This window comes from Anomaloglossus baeobatrachus, chromosome 6, assembly GCF_048569485.1.
Source record: "Anomaloglossus baeobatrachus isolate aAnoBae1 chromosome 6, aAnoBae1.hap1, whole genome shotgun sequence".
Classification (NCBI taxonomy): Eukaryota; Metazoa; Chordata; class Amphibia; order Anura; family Aromobatidae; genus Anomaloglossus; species Anomaloglossus baeobatrachus.
The window spans coordinates 538,689,166-538,708,086 of record NC_134358.1 but is presented as its reverse complement, the minus strand read 5'-3'; the positions used below and the strand labels follow the sequence as shown (position 1 = coordinate 538,708,086).

Sequence of the window (18,921 nt, the reverse complement as noted above, 5' to 3'; positions counted from 1 at the left end):
GCAAAGGGAAATCTCGCTGGATCTATTATCTTAAAACACAAGCCCCGTTGGGGCTAAATGACAGATTGACATTTTCTCCCTTCCTCTAAAGGTCCCTTTCTGGATCTCTATATTTACATTTATAATTTGGTCTAGTGTAACTTTGTTGTTGTTTACTTGTCAAAAAGAATAAATTATGATCCCCTTGGAAACCCCTCCGTCATTGTCCTGTGAAAGGGGGTACACGGTTTATAAATACCTGTATCATCAGGTTATCTCTTTGGTAATTATAGTCTGTTTCTTAAATCAACCTTGATCTTTCCATTATGAGGAATTCTTTCTGGTCAACATAGGGTTAAGTTTGAAAATAGGAGTGATCAGCGCTCAGTGGTTGTTTCTCCCCTTTATACAGGTTGCCGGTTCTCGTTTAATTATGGGCTTGATCAGTGAGTGAGTATAATAGGTGCCTTATAGTAACCTTTTATCCAGCTAAACGAGTGTGTATATACAGATAAACAGATGGTGTGTATATACCTATGAAGGGATGCTTTTCCTCCGGTTTTGCCCCCTTTTTTGTAATATAGTAGATTGTGATCTCCACTAGGATCCCTATGATGATGGGGGCAACTGATATGGAGGGTGGCTATCTGGCATTGTTTCTATTTTTCCTTCCCATGGTCGCTTCTATGGTGTGCGCGCTGTTGTTAGTGTGAAACTAAGCGCGCATTGCGCAGTGAAGCTCCTGAGCTCCGGTGCCTGGTTTTGTGCCCCCGGGGATGGCGCGGTATCTATTGGACGGCGTCTAAGGGGTGGTTTGTGTGGGCGGAGTGGCCGACTGGTCAGCAACCGCCTCCTGACGTCTAGCCTGCATCACTATTATTAAGCTGGAACGAGCGCACGCAGGCGCAATGACTCACTAAGGACCTCTTGTGACCGGATTAGAAATGACATGCGCAGTGTGATTTCTGGAGACAGAGTAGCCAAAGAATCTGATGGTGGCCAGGTCCATGTGACTTTGATTGGCGCCGGTTTTTAACTCCGGACATCCTGTGATCTGGGCGCACAGCCATGGGATTACCTCTCCATCCACATCTTGTATTCATGATCCTTCAGCCTCTGATGATCCTTGTATCCTGGAAGGGGAAACGCGTCGAGGCGATATAGAGCATGTAATTAAAGGGAAGTAACCATCATCTCTTTCCTCTGAACGTATCTTGTTCATCCTTATATGCTTGGCTTATTAACTGCTTATCTGGTTGTCCTTGGACACTGCATTGTCTGTATACACCTTGCCTAGATTGGGGTTGTGCAGTGTCTACTGAGATAGTTCATGTTTATGATGAGTGTTTCCATGCATGATGGCCACAATGTATCAGGACAGAGGAGGGAGTAGAATCACCATCTGATGAATGACACACATTGTGTTCAGGTTGTGATTCCCCTTTTTTCGGTCCTGTCTAGTTGTTTTCAAATTTTTGGAAGTAATTTATAGTTTGACACACATAGAAAATTGTCATTTTTTCTTCAATTTTTTGGAAGCATTCTGTAGTCTGACCATATATATAAATTACCAATATCTTGTATGCATGATTACTAGTGTGTGGCCCACAAAGAGTGTAATTTATATTAAATTCACTAAATAGTTAGGGCATAGTGAGGGACAGCCGACGTGGAACGGGGGCGCCCAAAACAGTTACGGTGTCAAACCTCCGTTGGCAGGTAGGAGCAAGGTCCCCTTAGGGAGTTGTAGGGACCCCATACATTTCAGCTCCCCCCCTCTCATGTGACCCTACGTGTGCAATATCACGGGGTGTTTTTTCATTTTAATATATATTAATAAAGATAGTCATTTTAATTGGAATTTGAGGTTATTCCGTTTACCCCAGTGAAAGTAACACCAAGCAGCGGGGGCTAGCAGCCAGTAGCTGCTTTGGTTACCCTTAGCAATAGAAAATGCAGCGGGAGCCCACAAACAATGTGATTTTTTTGTTTTTTTATTTTAATGAATTTTTTTAAAAAAAAATCGGCATGGGCTTCGCCCATCGAGCACCAGAGCATTTTACTGCTCAATTCATCCCAAGTAATCAGATGACTCCAGTGTCGGCCGATTACTTGTTCTGTGTCCCCCTGCATCCATCGCAGCGTGTACGGGCTGTGAGGTCAGCGGAGTGGAGACAGTGACATGCTCTGCTCTGACACATAGTGTGCTGAATGTCACTATCTTTCTCCACTCTGGCACTTGTTGTGCAGGTGACCGGATGCTACATGTCACTAACTGTCTCCACTATGGGACTTGTTGTGCAGGTGAGAGTGTATACAGTTGGTACTATGCAGCAGAAATCACAGAGTGGGGCAGTTAGTGACATGTATCATCCGGTCACCTGCACAACAAGTCCCAGAGTAGAGACAGTGACATGCTCTGCTCTGACACATAGTGTGCTGCATGTCACTATCTTTCACCACTCTGGGACTTGTTGTGCAGGTGACCGGATGATACATGTCACTAACTGCCCCACTCTGAGACTTGTTCAGGTGAGAGTGTATACAGTTGGAACAATGCAGCAGAAGTCACAGAGTGGAGCAAGTTAGTGACATGTATCATCCGGTCACCTGCACAACAAGTCCCAGAGTGAATACAGTGACATGCAGCACACTATGTGTCAGAGCAGAGCATGTCACCAACTTGCTCTGCTCTGTCACCTGCGGTGCTGCATGTCACGTTTTTGCTGCGATTTGGTGCCTTTTTTGCTGCGTTTTTAATTAGTGCACAATGCCATTAAAGATTGTTGATGAAAAAAATAAAAAAGGTCTGATGTCATTTCCTTATTCAAAATGTTCATTGTATGCAGGAGAGCAGACAGCAGCTGCAGAACTACATGGCTCAGCATCCTCCATTCACTAGTGTATGCAGGAGAGCAGACAGCAGCTGCAGAACTACAAGGCTCAGCATCCTCCATCCAGGACTGTATGCAGTTTTTTACCCAAAAAGAAAAAAAAATGACATGGGCTTCGCCATATTTTTGTATGCTAGCTGGGTACAGCAGGCAGGTACGGGCTGCTCCCAACCCCCAGCTGCCTATTTGTACCCGGCTGGGAACCAAAAATATAGAGAAGCCCTTTTTTTTTTTTAATTATTTCATGAATTTCATGAAATAATTTAAAAAAAAAAATGACGTAAGCTTCACCTAATTTTAGTGTCCAGCCGGGTACAACTAGGCAGCTGGGGATTGGAATCCACAGTGAAGGGTGCCCAAGCTTTCTGGGCACCCCCACTGCGAATTGCAGTCCGCAGCCACCCCGGAAAATGGCGCTTTCATAGAAGCGCCATCTTCTGGCGCTGTATCCAACTCCTCCAGCTGCCCTGATGCCGGGTGGCTAGCTGGGTAATAATGGAGTTAGGGCTAGCTGTATACTATCAGCTAGCCCTAAGCCCGAAATTCATGGTGTCACGCCAATATTAGACATGGCCACCATGAATTTCTAGTAATGATAAAAAAAAAAAACACAACACACAGAAAAATATTTTTATTAGAAATAAAACACAACACAATTAGTGACTCCATCTTTATTGAAATAAAGAACCCCCCTCCGCAGTAATCCTGGGTTAGGGTCCCGCGCCGTCCAATCAGGATCCAATATCATCTGCTCGGTTTGCTGGAAGGCATACCGATCAGATGATGTGTCAGGTTAAACTACGTGAATCACATGACACATCAGCTGATTGTATAAAAGCCGATTATACAATCAGCTGAAGCATCAGTGCAAAAAAAATAAATAAATAAATACTCACGTCTGTGCTGATTACCGGCAGCTCCTGCAGCGGAGTCTGATCCTGGCCCATCACTGCAGGAGCTGCCGGTAATCAGCTGATGAAGTCCCCTGACGGCAGGATCACCTGATAGCCGGGCGCGAAAAAGCCGGCGACACCACGAGAATCGATCAGCTGATGCGTCAGGTGACTGCATCAGGTGATCCACCGCCAGGTCCTGCAAGCTTCGTGCGTGCCCCGGGGAGACTGCACACAGCCGAAGCGGCGGGACCGAGACAGGGGCTGGAAGCAGGCATGGCACCGGGACCCTGCAGACAGGTGAGTATGACATACACACACACACATACACACTCACACACACACTGTATATACACACACACACACTGTATATACACACACACACTGTATATACGCGCACACACACTGTATATACGCGCACACACACTGTATATACGCGCACACACACTGTATATACGCGCACACACACACTTTCCTTCCCTGGCTGTGTAGAGCTGCTGCTGTCTCTGTATGATTGATCTCAGTGCATCCACTGGGAAGAGGCAGGGAGGAGGGTTTGGGTGGGAGCAGAGTGGGTGTATTAGACACAATGGGTGTGTTAGATAAGCCAGACACCGCCCTAGAGCCACAAAGAATTCTGGGACTTGTAGGAACTGAACACAGGAAGTCAGAGGAGAGATTAACCCCATCAGAGCTGGAGCCAGCAATGACCGTGTGCTGCTAGTGCACAATAAAAGGTAATTTTGCTGAAAAAACATAATAGATGTGTTGAGGGGCACATATTAGCAAGATTTATCAGAAAAAAAAAATCAGTTTTGGTAACTGGACAACTTCTTTAATAGTACAGAAATTAAATATAAAAAAAACCCAACAAACATAAACATTTGTTAAACATAGGGAAAAAGAAGAAAGCGGGGGGAATGGAGGGGCAATAGAAAGAGGAATACATAAAAGGGTGGAATTATGACACTTTTGTCATGTTAATTTTTATGAATTAGTCGGGTGCACTTGGCCATGCCCTGTCCCAGTCCGGCGGTACTCAATCTTCTAAAAGTTGGCGGAGCTCGCCAAGCATGGCATAAAGACACCAACTGTCAAAAAACCACCTTGATGAATGTGGCCCACAGGCTTTCTGTTGGGTCAGCCTTTAAGGATAAGGACGCTTGGCTGAGTGCTTCTGTTCCTCTGTTTTATAAATTGTAGGGGTCTCAGAATAAAAACAGGGGTGTAACTACCACGGTCACAGAGATTGCCACTGCAACTGGGACAGAGGGTGCAGGGCATCCGCATGCCCTAGCGCTGAAATATATCGCAGCACAGAGATGTCGGGTTCCTGCTCTGCGATATGCCGGCCGCCTATTAAGGCCATGAATATTCATTGCTCCCCGCACACACAATGCTGGGCATGGGGAGAAGGGAATACGCGGACAGCTGCCAGTGCTGTAAATGGGTGCGCATGACACTGACGTCATGCGCTGCTCCACATACACGCTGGTCAGTTGCCAGCATGTCAGCATTGCAGGAGGACGCCGGGGGAGTGCAGGGTAGGGAGGTACAATCGTTAAAAAAAATATTAACTGTGTGCGGGGGTGGGACTATATACCAGGATGATAGGGGCTATATAGCATGATGGGGGCTATATACCAGTATGGAGGGCTATATACCAGGATGAGGGCGGTATATAGCATGATGGGGGCTGTATACCAGAATTAGTGGGCTAGATAACAGAATGGAGGGCTATATACCAGGATGGAGGGCTATATACAGGGATGGGGCTATATACCAGGATGGGGACATGATGGAGCCATATAAACCAGAATGGGGCCATGATGGGGACATATATACCAGGATGGAGCCATATACACCAGGATGAGGCCATGATAGTGGACATATATACCAGGATGAGACCATATGTATCAGGATATAGCCATGAATGGGTCATACACTAGGATGGGGCCAAGATGTGGACATATACCAGGATGGGGGCATGATGTGGATATATACCAGGATGGGGGACATATTTACGAAGAAGTGTCCCAGGTTGGGGGATATTAGTATAGGATGGGGGACATTATTACACAATGAAGGGGGAGGGGGGGCACTTGTATGTCTTTATAGGATTTAGAATGCTACAATGGCCCATACATCTGATGAACATATGGGGGGCTCAAACTCTGCACCAGGTCCCATCAGACTCTAGTTTTACCACTGCATCCATACACCCACCAATCACGATAAAAGCCTTATTTTTATGGACTGTCTTGAAATTTACAGATAGTTGACAAACCTGCTGACTTATCTAAAAATTAAGGATCTAGCATATTTTTCACAGATTTTTCCTTAAAGAGATGCTGCTAGTAGTCGTCTACAAGGCAACGACTTGGATGGTCCTGTGTAGAGATGAGTGGACCCTTGGAAGTTCGGGTACAACCAGACTTTAGATAAAGTTCTGTTCTGAATCCAAGCTTGACCCGAAGCTCATTGAAAGTTACTGATTGGGCAGATTGACTCTCCGCTCCCATACAGCCAACATAAACAGATCACTTCCGGGGCAGAGTCGGTGGGGGTTTTTTCATCTTAGTTAATTTTTTGTACACTATATCCGATCATGCTGTTGTTACCACCAGTGTGAACCATGCAAATGTGGCGCCCCTGAGGCTTCAGTCGCCAGAGTGTTACACCTGATTTCAGGCGTAATGCTTAACCTGGTTCCCAAGAAGGTCACTGGGAACTGGGCTAGGATCGGGCACGGTTGGCGGTGCATTTTCAAGATGCCCTCCAACCGTGGGCCCCAGTCCTACTAGCTTAGAACCTGGATGGGGGGAGATGCAGCCAGCAGGGGGAGTCAGGAGCCACCACAACAGCTAGAGAGTTCTCCAGCAGGAGAGGAAGGGAGCAGTCGCATCTTAGAGGTGTTCTGATGGGAAGGAGGAGAAGTCTAGACGGTCGCCACAGGGAGAGTAAATCTGCTCCCTCGGGACCGGCGCCATGCAGGGCGGCAGGACCCTAGGGGAGATCATGTTGGTTTCCTAGAATCTGCCTAGAAGAGAGTTAGTTTCAAGCTTTCCCATCCAAACAGCACCCGACAGCACAGTGCTATATAGGATCCGGGGCCCTCAAATCGGAACCGCGGTACCTGCACATAGGGACAAGAGTACTACTCGTGAAAACCCGGGTGCTCAAGTAGCTTCAAGCCTGGGGATACACAGACAGGCGCATTAAGGAGGAAACCCACCGAACACCACACACCGGGCTGACCTTTCGAAGGATTCGGGTTTGGCGGTGCCGATCACAGCAAGTGACCGGTATTACCCGGGTGAGTGGCACAACATAAAAAGTGAGTAAAGACCCCTGGACCCGCAGCAATAGACTCGGACTCTTTATTACCCACGTCGCACCCTCCATTACTACTTCCCTCATCATCCTCCCCGGGGCCCGCTCCACCTGTGGGGAGCAATACCATCCATAGCTGCTACCACCATCCGCCCCGGAGGACAGCGACAGCAGCGGTGGCTAATACCCTGGTTGCATACCACAGGTGGTGTCACGACAATTCACCTCACTACTATTACCCCCATCATCCCTCCCAAGCAATCTTCTGTACGCCTCGGGGCAACGAAACGGGCTAGCCGCCTGTGACCACAACAACAGTCAATGGCCCGGCGACGAGTAGGTTAAAGGTTAACCTCTTGCCTGCCCCATGGGGTGCTACACAAACACTGCAAGCGGCTCACACTGGGCCGAACACCGAGAGTACCCGAGCACCCAGATGCTCGATCGAGTGGTTAGCATACATACGAGCATACATACCTTAGCATACATACGTGCAGCATCCAAAAGGGAGCATGTCATAGAGGACGCTGCAGAAGGAATATACACCAAGGACCCAACAAAAACCCGCTCCCATTAAAGTGCAGTACATTTCTGCAACTTTGATTAAAGATATTTCAGCAATCAAGCATCCGATTTTTCAACAACTGGTGTGCCTGGATTCAGCATCTTAGACCAGGGCCACACGGGGATCTACTGCGATCCCCTCGCATGGTACTCGGCTCATGCTGGCATTACAGCAGAGCCGAGTGTCATGCGTGTGTCCCTGCAACTTTGGTCCGACTGTGCGAGCGGACCTCAGCTGCGGGGGGCGGGCCGGCACTGAGGAGGGGAGGGAGGGATTTATCTCCCTCTCTCCTCCGTAGCCGGCTATTGCCATTCTCGCCCTACACTCGCAGTACACTGGTGTACCGCGAGTGCAGTGCGATCTTTCTCTCGCCCATACACTTGAATGGGTGCGAGAGAGAGAGTCTCCCATTACAATCGCAACATGCTGAGATTGTTTTCTCGGTCCGATTATGGCTGAGAAAATAATCGCTCATGTGCGCTGACACACAGGCTAATATTGGTCCGAGTGGAATGAAATGTTTTATTGCACTCCACTTGCACCGATTTTCTCGCCGTGTGGCTAAAGGGGGCTTTACACGCTACGAAATCGCTAATGCGAACTCGTTGGGGTCACGGAATTGGTGACGCATATCCGGCCGCATTAGCGATGCCGTTGCGTGTGACACCGATGAGCGATTTTGCATCGTTGCAAAAACGTGCAAAATCGCTCATCGGTGACATGGGGGTCCATTCTCAAAAATCGTTACTGCAGCAGTAACGAGGTTGTTCCTCGTTCCTGCGGCAGCACACATCGCTATGTGTGACACCGCAGGAACGAGGAAGCTCTCCTTACCTGCCTCCCGGCCGCTATGCGGAAGGAAGGAGGTGGGCGGGATGTTACGTTCCGCTCAGCTCCGCCCCTCCGCTGCTATTAGGCGGCCGCTCAGTGACATCGCTGTGACGCCGCACGGACCGCCCCCTTAGAAAGGAGGCGGTTCGCCGGTCACAGCGATGTCGCTAGGAAGGTAAGTATGTGTGACGGGTCTAGGCGATGTTGTGCGCCACGAGCAGTGATTTACCCGTGTCGTGCAACAGATGGGGGCGGGTACCCACGCTAGCGATATCGGGACCGATATCGCAGTGTGTAAAGCCCGCTTTAGGCCTTAAACTTCAGATCATCTCTAGTCCTGTGCTGCGGTCCACTTCACAGTGTGTGGCACATTGTGCAGATAAAATATATCTGAAGCAATTAAATATATCATCACTCAATGTTTCAGATTAATGGTGACCCAAACTGGGGCTGGATTGATAGGGATCAACACTGGGGATCCAAGAGAAAGAAAACTTATTAAATTCATCTCTTTTGCAAAAATTTTAAAGCTGAGATTGAATGGGGGCGATTCCAGTAAAAAAACAAACTCGATACTAGTGGGACTAGGGGACTTTGGACTGTAAGGATCGGGGGGGGTTTCCCAGTGGTCGGACCCCCAGGGATCAAACAATGATCACTCCCAAAAAAATAAACTTTTTTGAAGTTCCTCCTCTTTGTCACTCACTGTCACATTGGAAGTCTCATATAATAGCATTAGGACTAGAATATAAAATATCACGGCAAGCGGTGTCAGCATACACAGAAACCCAAATAACGATGAACAATGGACTGTTAATATATTGACTATTGACCGGTCACATACCCTGACAGAATCATTAGAACAGCCATCGTCTCCCAGTTGGAAGGTCCTGAACGTGTAGCTGATCGTATCCCCAGTGGTCGCCAGTATCGTCCAGTTGCAGTGCTGGTTATTCGGGTAGGGGTTTGGGTAGTTTAAACTCTCCAAGATTCCTCGGCTCTGGTTACTTATCAAAACTCCTTCACATACTAATCATAAAAAGGAGAAAAAGAGGGATTATTCCTTGAGGAGATGCAGCATAGATGTGTCCTTCTTCACCCTTTTCCTTGAATCAACATATCCTTTCTTTTTTTCTCATTTTATGTTATGTTCAGTTATGCATCTGTTCACATTGTGATTTTGGGAGTGTCGTCAGTCTTTTCGTCTAGATTAATAGGGGTCATGCCTTCTGACCGTGCACCCCTCCGCTACAGGTGACTTTATTCTCTATAGCAGGTTCCTACTTGCCCATACACAGGAGGTTTTTAAACCCAGAGAGAGGCTTCAGTTTAGGTTCCAAGTATACAAGGTATGCCTTGACGTGGCAACTGGGCAGATATAAAAATGGCCATTTCTATATGCTAAATATCTCAATTTTTCTTATATTTCCTCTAGCAGTAATGCATGTCTATATTCTTACATTCATGGTTTTCATGCTTTAGCATTTCAGAGTACAACTGTCTCTTTTTTTGTCATTTTATGTTATGTTCAGTTATGCACCTGTTTGCCATTTTGGGAGTAGCCTCAGTCTTTTTGTCTATGTCCTGAGATGTATATTTGTGTATGACCAGCTTAAAAAAAACAACAACAAAACTGTGATGACTGTCACTCGCATGCAGTAAATGCAGTAGTAGTAGTCAGACAGGCCGAGATCATAAACCAGGAGGGCATGACAGTACACGGCGGGCAGACACAGATGAGGGAAATGTACAAGCCGAAGGTCAGGGTTCCAGGAGAGTACATACAAAATACAGGGAGCAGGCGGGAATGTGGTCAGGAGGAAGTCCAAGGTCAGAAGCCAGGAAGTCACAACAGAAACAGGGGGGCAGGCAGAGACAGGTCAACAACAGTCCGGCGTTGAGAGGAAGAAGATCTGAACACTGAGCACCACAGGAGCCAACAGCACTACTGTAACCAGGAAGTACAACTGGTGGCGTCCTGAGCTAACATGCTCACTAATGAAGGAGATCAATCACCAGGAACGAGAAGTATCTGCGTGAGCACCTTCCAGGACCAGCATGAAACCCAGTGCTGTGAAACAACCAGCAGAGCATTCATCCTGCAAAACAATCTGCAACATAAGCATCATGTACCGACTCTCCAGGAGAGCATGGCAGAACAATACAGAAAGTTCTGCACATAGGAATGGTGACAAAAACCCTGATTCCTGTTACTCCGTCGGGAGATGTTTATGCTATAGAGGTCTATGTGTGGTCACCCATTGGTTGCAGCCTGTTATAGATTTTAAAAGCATTTTGTCAAAATGTAAGAAATTATAGCCCTTACCAAATTCAAGAAACGCTAATTGTGGACATATCTCAATAGCAAAAATCCCGGAATGAAACCTCATTTTTCCTATATGACCGCCACCCACCTTGCCGATAATTAGCCAGGAATCCGCTGTATGACATGGAGCTATCGGTCCTCAGCTTTACGTACATAGCATTTGCGGTGGAACGAATCGGAGCTGGAAGGGTCTTTCCGCAGAGTTTTTGTAGCAAGTTAGAATTTGTGCTGTTCCCGTTGTAAACCTTTAAAAGGATATTAAAATTACCGGTATAATAACAATATTGCAAATTCCAAAACATAGTTGCACCCACAAATCAAAACTGGTAAAACTCTGAGTTACCTTTGTCGACAATCAAATAAAAAGTTATAGAATTGTCAAGTAAAATGTTATAATTCCTCGCGGGATCCAAGATCTCTGCTTGAGGTAATTTAATAGGAACTCATTGTCTTTATCTCTAGGGTATGTGCACACGTTAAGTATTTGCTGAGTTTTTGTCCCCTTTTTTTCCCCCGCACATTTTTGTCATAAAGACTGAAGCATTAATAAGTACTAGCAAAGTGAACAATTTTTATTTCTTCTATACATGGTCTTACAGTAAGGGGTACTTTGCACACTACGATATCGCAGGTGCGATGTCGGTGGGGTCAAATCAAAAGTGACGCACATCCGGCGTCGCTGTCGATATCGTAGTGTGTAAATCCTTTATGATACGATTAACGAGCCCAAAAGCGACGTTATCGTATCATCGGTGTAGTGTCCGACATTTTCATAATTTCGCTGCAGTGACGGTACGATGTTGTTCCTCGTTCCCCTGCGGCAGCACACATCGCTGTGTGTGAAGCTGCAGGAGCGAGGAACATCAGCTTACCTGCGTCACCGCGGCTCACGCCGGCTATGTGGAAGGAAGGAGGTGGGCGGGATGTTTACGTCCCGCTCATCTCCGCCCCTCCGCTTCTATTGGCCGCCTGCCATGTGACGTCACTGTGACGCCGCACGACCCGCCCCCTTAGGAAGGAGGCGGGTCGCCGGCCAGAGCGACATCGCAGGGCAGGTGAGTGCATGTGAAGCTGGCGTAGCGATAATGTTCACTACAACAGCAATCACAAGATATCGCTGCTGCGACGGGGGCGGGGACTATCGCACTTGGCATCGCAAGCATCGGCTTGCGATGTCGCAGCGTGCAAAGTACCCCTAACAGTGGTCCTTATGTTCCTCCAAATGTTGGATACCATCACCATAGCAGGGGTATCCAGCTCCAGCCGTCAACAATAGTCCTTAGGATAATTCCTCAGATCCAGGCGACGGGTACCACAACCACAGTATGTGTATCCAACTCCAATCTCTATAGTCCATTCATGGGCACCAGGACCTGGCCTCAGCAACAGATCCTCATCCATTCAAATCAGAGCACCAACCTCTCTGACTAAACATGTAGCTTTTTGTTCTACCTCTCACTTGGACCAGCCCCCAGGATGGGCAGAAGTGCTTACATGCACCCGCATAAACATCCTCCACTTATAACTCAAAGTATGCAGAAGGTTTCAGAAGCCCAGTCTTCGGTCAGCAGGATTATGTATTAGGGCTCATGCGCACGTTGCGTATTTGCATGCAATTACACTGTGTATTGCACTGCAGCGTAAATGCATGCGTCCTGCGTCCCCTGCACAGTCTATGAAGATTGTGCATAATGCGTGCGCACGATGCTTTTATGAACGCAGCTATTTAAGTGCTAACATTTTTACCCAAATCCGTGCGTTCATAAAAGCAGCATGTCAATTATTTGTGCGTTCTGGATGCAGCTCCCACTCTGTCTACGGTGGGAGCAGCATCCCGAGCGCATGAAATCGGCTTTTTTTTAACAAAAATACTGAATTCATTATGCAGTGTTTCTGCAGCGATTTGAAGCACACATGTGCTGTCAAATCGCTGCAGAATATTCAGCAGTTACGTGCGCCCTTAGAGATGTCCCCTGCAGAAAGGAACAAAAGACTCACCAGATGCAAAACAATGAATCCTACTGCAAGCGTGATGACATTAGAGTCCATGAAGGCCAGCTAGGATGGCACACTGTTACAACCCCTTCCCCCTTCAAATTGTGTACCTTAAACTGGCAACAAAGCAATCTCTAATAAAACACAACAATAAGATTGATGTAATCAGCGCTCTGTGACCAAATCCCTTAGATTTGTAGGCTCTTCTCTACATTCATTAGTCTTTAGTTTGCAGTCAGCTCCTCAAAGTTCCTAATAAATGGTATCAAGCAGAGATACTCAAAATTGTGAGAAATCAATATTCACATTAAAGCAAAGGGGAAGAATAACTTCTAATCGGAGTCAGATTGCCAATACTTACCAAGGTTTTATTGCAAAAAAAATCCAAGGTTGAGACTAAGGCGGGCTTTGCACGTTGCGACACCGCAAGCTGATGCTGCGATGTCGCACGCGATAGTCCCCGCCCCCGTCGCAGGTACGAAATCGTGTGATAGCTGGCGTAGCGAAAATTATCGCTACGTCAGTTTCACATGCACTCACCTGCCCTGCGACCGTCGCTCTGGTCGGCGACCCGCCTCCATCCTAAGGGGGCGGGTCGTGCGGCATCATAGCGACGTCACACGGCAGGCGGCCAATAGCGGCGGAGGGGCGGAGATGAGCAGGATGTAAACATCCCGCCCACCTTCTTCCTTCCGCATATCCTACGGAAGACGCGGTGACGCCGGTAGGAGATGTTCCTCGCTCCTGCGACTTCACACACAGCGATGTGTGCTGCCGCAGGAGCGAGGAACAACATCGGACCATCGCGTCAGCGTAATTATGGATTACGCCGACGCTGCACCGATGATACGATTACGACGATTTTGCGCTTGTTAATCGTATCATCTAGGCTTTACACACTACGATTTCGCATGCGATGCCGGAAGTGCGTCACTTTCAATTTGACCCCACCGACATCGCACCTGCGATGTCGTAGTGTGCAAAGCCCGCCTATGGGCTGTGTCAGGCCAGAAATGCGTTACTTGTATTTCAGTGTTGATGTTTTTTTATGGATTCATGGTCTTATGTTTTTATGGAATGATGCAATAAATTGATATATTTTATATTATTCGAAATGAGACAGTTCTGTTTTTTCCACCTTCTTCTGAACATTATACCTTACGAGCAGGGTTGTCTTAATTTTTGCTTCAATTATTGTATCTTCTATAACTGTTACTTGTGATTATTTTTATATGAACCTCTAAATTGTAAAGCGCTGCGGTATATGTTGGCGCTATAGAAATGAAGATTATTATTATATCTGCAGGCTAATAGCGTTTAGGGATATAAAAAATCCCTTTAAGCCAAAATTTAGACTTTTGGCAGAACTAATTACTGATTTTACCAACTGAAAACTGCAGTGCACATGATTATGTACAGTTAAATGGATGTATATAAATTGCCGCTGTAAATTGTAGTTTAAATCAATCTGCAGCGCTGAAAAAAGTCTTCATGTAGCGCAAGCTTTACATAGAGCCTACAGGCATGTGAAGAAGGAAATGCCACTTTCCCATTATAACATATACTGCAAACAATTGTGTATTCATTTGACCAGCTGATTTATGGGAAAAAATGATATGCTTATAATGGTTATAATGGTTGATTCATCTTTAAATAGTCACTGTCAATTCAATAATCTTTGCACAAATCATTAGTACAAGTAAATAAAATAAATTTTGTAATATATCTTATCAGAGAAATCTGCGTCTTTCTTTACTTCTCACTTCTTCTTCCATTCTCCTCCCGTCTGCCTCCTAAACTCATCATAAAACCATTAAATTCACTGAGTGATCAGATTACAGCTGCCTATTTTTATTGTCTAGGAATTAACAGAGAGGCACAAACACACACAGAAGGGTCTTCTGTTTTGTACTAATTATTTTATCTCTGTAGTATTTTATCTCATCCTAGAGCTGGATTCACAGCTACACTGCTCAGCAAGGCTTCATAATGTCCTCCATGCTGCTGTATAATGTCCTCCATGCTGCTGTATAATGTCCTCCATGCTGCTGCTGCTGTTGCTTCTGAACATGTGCTACGTACAAGTAGGAGAGCAGGACATGTGCTACATACAAGTAGGAGAGCAGGACATGTGCTACATACAAGTAGGAGAGCAGGACATGTGCTACATACAAGTAGGAGAGCAGGACATGTGCTACATACAAGTAGGAGAGCAGGACATGTGCTACATACAAGTAGGAGAGCAGAACATGTGCTACATACAAGTAGGAGAGCAGGACATGTGCTACATACAAGTAGGAGAGCAGGACATGTGCTACATACAAGTAGGAGAGCAGGACATATGCTACATACAAGTAGGAGAGCAGGACATGTGCTACATACAAGTAGGAGAGCAGGACATATGCTACATACAAGTAGGAGAGCAGGACATGTGCTACATACAAGTAGGAGAGCAGGACATGTGCTACATACAAGTAGGAGAGCAGGACATATGCTACATACAAGTAGGAGAGCAGGACATGTGCTACATACAAGTAGGAGAGCAGGACATGTGCTACATACAAGTAGGAGAGCAGGACATATGCTACATACAAGTAGGAGAGCAGTACATGTGCTACATACAAGTAGGAGAGCAGGACATGTGCTACATACAAGTAGGAGAGCAGGACATGTGCTACATACAAGTAGGAGAGCAGAACATGTGCTACATACAAGTAGGAGAGCAGGACATGTGCTACATACAAGTAGGAGAGCAGGACATGTGCTACATACAAGTAGGAGAGCAGGACATGTGCTACATACAAGTAGGAGAGCAGGACATGTGCTACATACAAGTAGGAGAGCAGGACATGTGCTACACACAAGTAGGAGAGCAGGACATGTGCTACACACAAGTAGGAGAGCAGGAATCTTTCATGGTTGTGTGTGATGTGTATGGGAGACGTTACAGCAGCTGATCTCTACCCACTAGCTCAGAGACCATTGAAAATTAGCGACAGAGCCTACAGAGGGGAAACTAATGAAAATGCAGAGATTGGGTCATTAAAGTAGTATGTGGACAACCCATTCCGATTTCACATGTTTCCCCTAGGTAAAATAATAAAGCCTATACTCACCTCCTGTACCGGCATGGTTCCAGCGGTGACAAGGCTTGCGGTGCTGGGGCTGACTTGGAGTTATGATGACATACGAGCCCCACGTCCAATCAACACCGGCTTCAGTCCCCCAGCCTTTGGATCGGACGAGTTAATCAACAAGAAGTGAGGGCTGCGGTTGCACTTACTTCCTGTTGATTGTTTGGTCCAAAAACGGGGTGCCCCAGCACCGCGAGTCCGGACACTACTAGTATGGCGCCGGTACGGGAGGCGAGTATGTGACGCCCCTGAACTAGTCAGGGTGTCACAGGGTACTGTACGTCTTTCTTGTCTGGTGCAGAACTCAACCCCTCATGGTTCTGGGATCCTAACTTTTGGTATTGCTCCATCAGCATGCAAATCCTAGTCACACCTCCCACCATACCCTGTCAGGCACACCATTGGGTGGTCTAGCTGGAACAGGGCCACCCACCTAGGGGTCAGACAGACTGGTGGGAGGGGCAGAGTCAGTTGAGTGGTAGTGGTCAGAGAGTGAGGAGCTAGGTGGAGTTGGAGCTCCCTGGGAGATGTTTGCTAGGTTGCAGATGGTGGTCTGGGACTGAAGGAGTCGGAGACCCGGTCGCAGGGTATTGGAGAAAGGTGCCAGTCTTAGTTTTGGGGGATGGTTGGCACCAGAGTACCTAGTAACCGAACCGGTACCAAGCACGGCGGGGTACTGGACCCTAGATCAGGGAATAGCTTCACGCAACCTGATAATTAACCTGTGGAGGATAGTATCTTTATGAACTTTCCCCAAGAGCTCAGAGATCGAAGGCATCAACACAACGAGGGGGATAGGGCTTTCCAGCTCATGCGGCCCACTGAAATCCCAAGTGTCAGCCATTGAGAGCACAGCTTCCCTACTTAACAGTGGGGAGTGGGACCCCGACAGCTTCAAGCATAGGGGTCACCCAGGACATCTAAAATAAAGTGCATGGAGGCAAGGTACAGACCATCAGCAATACCAAAGGGAGCGGACTCCCGGACGAGCTCCCCTGAAGTGGCAGCGGCACCCGGAGACTTGGTTTACCTTTGTGTCAGAGTCTACTTTGCGGTCGCATCACTACCAACACTGCCTGAGTGAGTACGCTGTCCTCTCCCTGCTTCAAATCTGCACCACGCTCCCCTATACCTCCATCATCCAGAGTCCAGTGGCCTCCCCTACCCATGGAGGGAAGGTCATCTGGCTGCCCCACTCCATCTCCCCTGGGTACTCCCATCGGCAGCGGCGGTACTCCTCTTACCGCGAACCACGGGTGGTGTCACAAACTCTTATCCCCTGTAAATACCCCCTTTTCATTTGAAGTGGCCGTAAGCCCCCGGGTCCGGAGACCCTCGAGCCACAGCAGACCCCGGATCCGAGCGGTTCGACCGCTGCAGGGGCGGCACAAGTATAGGCTGTATCATTTTACCTGGGGGAAACATCGAATCAGAAGGGGTTGTCGTAGTAGTGGATGACCCCTTTAATAAAAAAGCGCTACTATAGGTCTCCTTTTTCAAAATTTGATACTTACAGCAAGATAATCATTATTACAATTACTGTGACTTTCCAAATCAAAGTGTTGGAAGTCAATCTCAAGTATATTACCACTGGAAGATTTCAGCAGCCAGTAACATTCGGAATTGTGGTAATATGGCATGGGGTAGTTTGGAGATGAAAAAGCACCAGATAGTGCAGTCAGGGTTGCCCCACAGCCTGCAAAAAAGTAATAAAAACATATTAAATCTTTGTAGCAACTGGATTTCGTAAAGACTAGGAAGCGAATAGGCTAAATCAAAGATTTCATATATATATATATATATATATATATATATATATATATATAAATAAATATATATATATTATATATATATATATTATATATATATATATATATATATATATATATATATATATATATATATATATATATATATATATATATATATATATATATAAAAATACAGTGCTGGCCAAAAGTATTGGCACTCCTGCAATTCTGTCAGAGAATACTCAGTTTCTTCCTGAAAAGGATTGCAATCACAAATTCTTTGGTATTATCTTCATTTAATTTGCTGCAATGAAAAAACACAAAAGAGAATGAAACAAAAATCAAATCATTGATCATTTCACACAAAACTCCAAAAATGGGCCAGACAAAAGTATTGGCACCCTTAGCCTAATACTTGGTTGCACAACCTTTAGCCAAAATAACTGCGAACAACTACTTCCGGTAACCATCAATGAGTTTCTTACAATGCTCTGCAGTAATTTAAGGCTATGTGCCCACGTTGCGGAAAATGTGCGGAATTTGCCGCGGATTTTTCGCGGAAATTCCGCGGATTTTTCAAAAATCAGCACAGCTACTCCCCAGCCATTTCTATGGCATCTGGGAACTGCTGTGCCCACGCTGCGGATTTTTCCGCAGCGGAAATAATGCGGATTTCCCTGCGGAAAAATCAGCAGCATGTCAATTATTCCTGCGGATTTCTCTGCAGGGTCCCATATACTTACCTGCCTCACCGGAGTCACTTTCTCCATCCGGTGGACAGGAGCGCGGTGAATCCAGGTACAGGAAGGAAGAGGTGGGCTGGGCCTGCACGAGCTCCGGTCATGTGACAGCCGGAGCTAGTTCAGGCCCGCCTACCTTCTCCTGCAGACGCTGACAGAGTGACACGGCCGCCGGAAAGCGAGATGCTGCATGATGGAGGTAAGTATGAACTCCCCCAATCACTGCAGTACTTGTTCTGCATTGAGGATGCAGTGCTGAAGCCATGGTACTGTATCCTCAATGCAGAATGCCCGCACCATATCCGCAGGACATTCCGCAGCATGGAAACAGACAGAAGTTGTGGTGCGTTTTGCTGGGAGCTCCTGCGGAATGTCCTACGGATATATCCACAGGACACTGTACCCGTGGGCACATGGCCTTAGACCATTCTTCTTTGGCAAACTGCTCCAGGTCCCTGAGATTTGGAGGGGGCCTTCTCC

General features: G+C 46.7%; 1 protein-coding gene across 2 annotated transcripts in view; it reads right to left on the bottom strand.

Moving 5' to 3' along the window:
• Positions 1 to 18,921, bottom strand: part of CUBN (cubilin) — a 299,203-nt gene that overhangs the window by 196,546 nt on the left and 83,736 nt on the right. For both annotated transcript variants that reach the window (XM_075315595.1, XM_075315596.1), the window contains exons 25-27: positions 17,465 to 17,646; positions 10,910 to 11,066; positions 9,340 to 9,524 (exon numbers count right to left, since the gene is read on the bottom strand). In XM_075315595.1, coding sequence (XP_075171710.1) covers positions 9,340 to 9,524; positions 10,910 to 11,066; positions 17,465 to 17,646 — 524 coding nt within the window. The remainder of the gene's footprint in view (positions 1 to 9,339; positions 9,525 to 10,909; positions 11,067 to 17,464; positions 17,647 to 18,921) is intronic.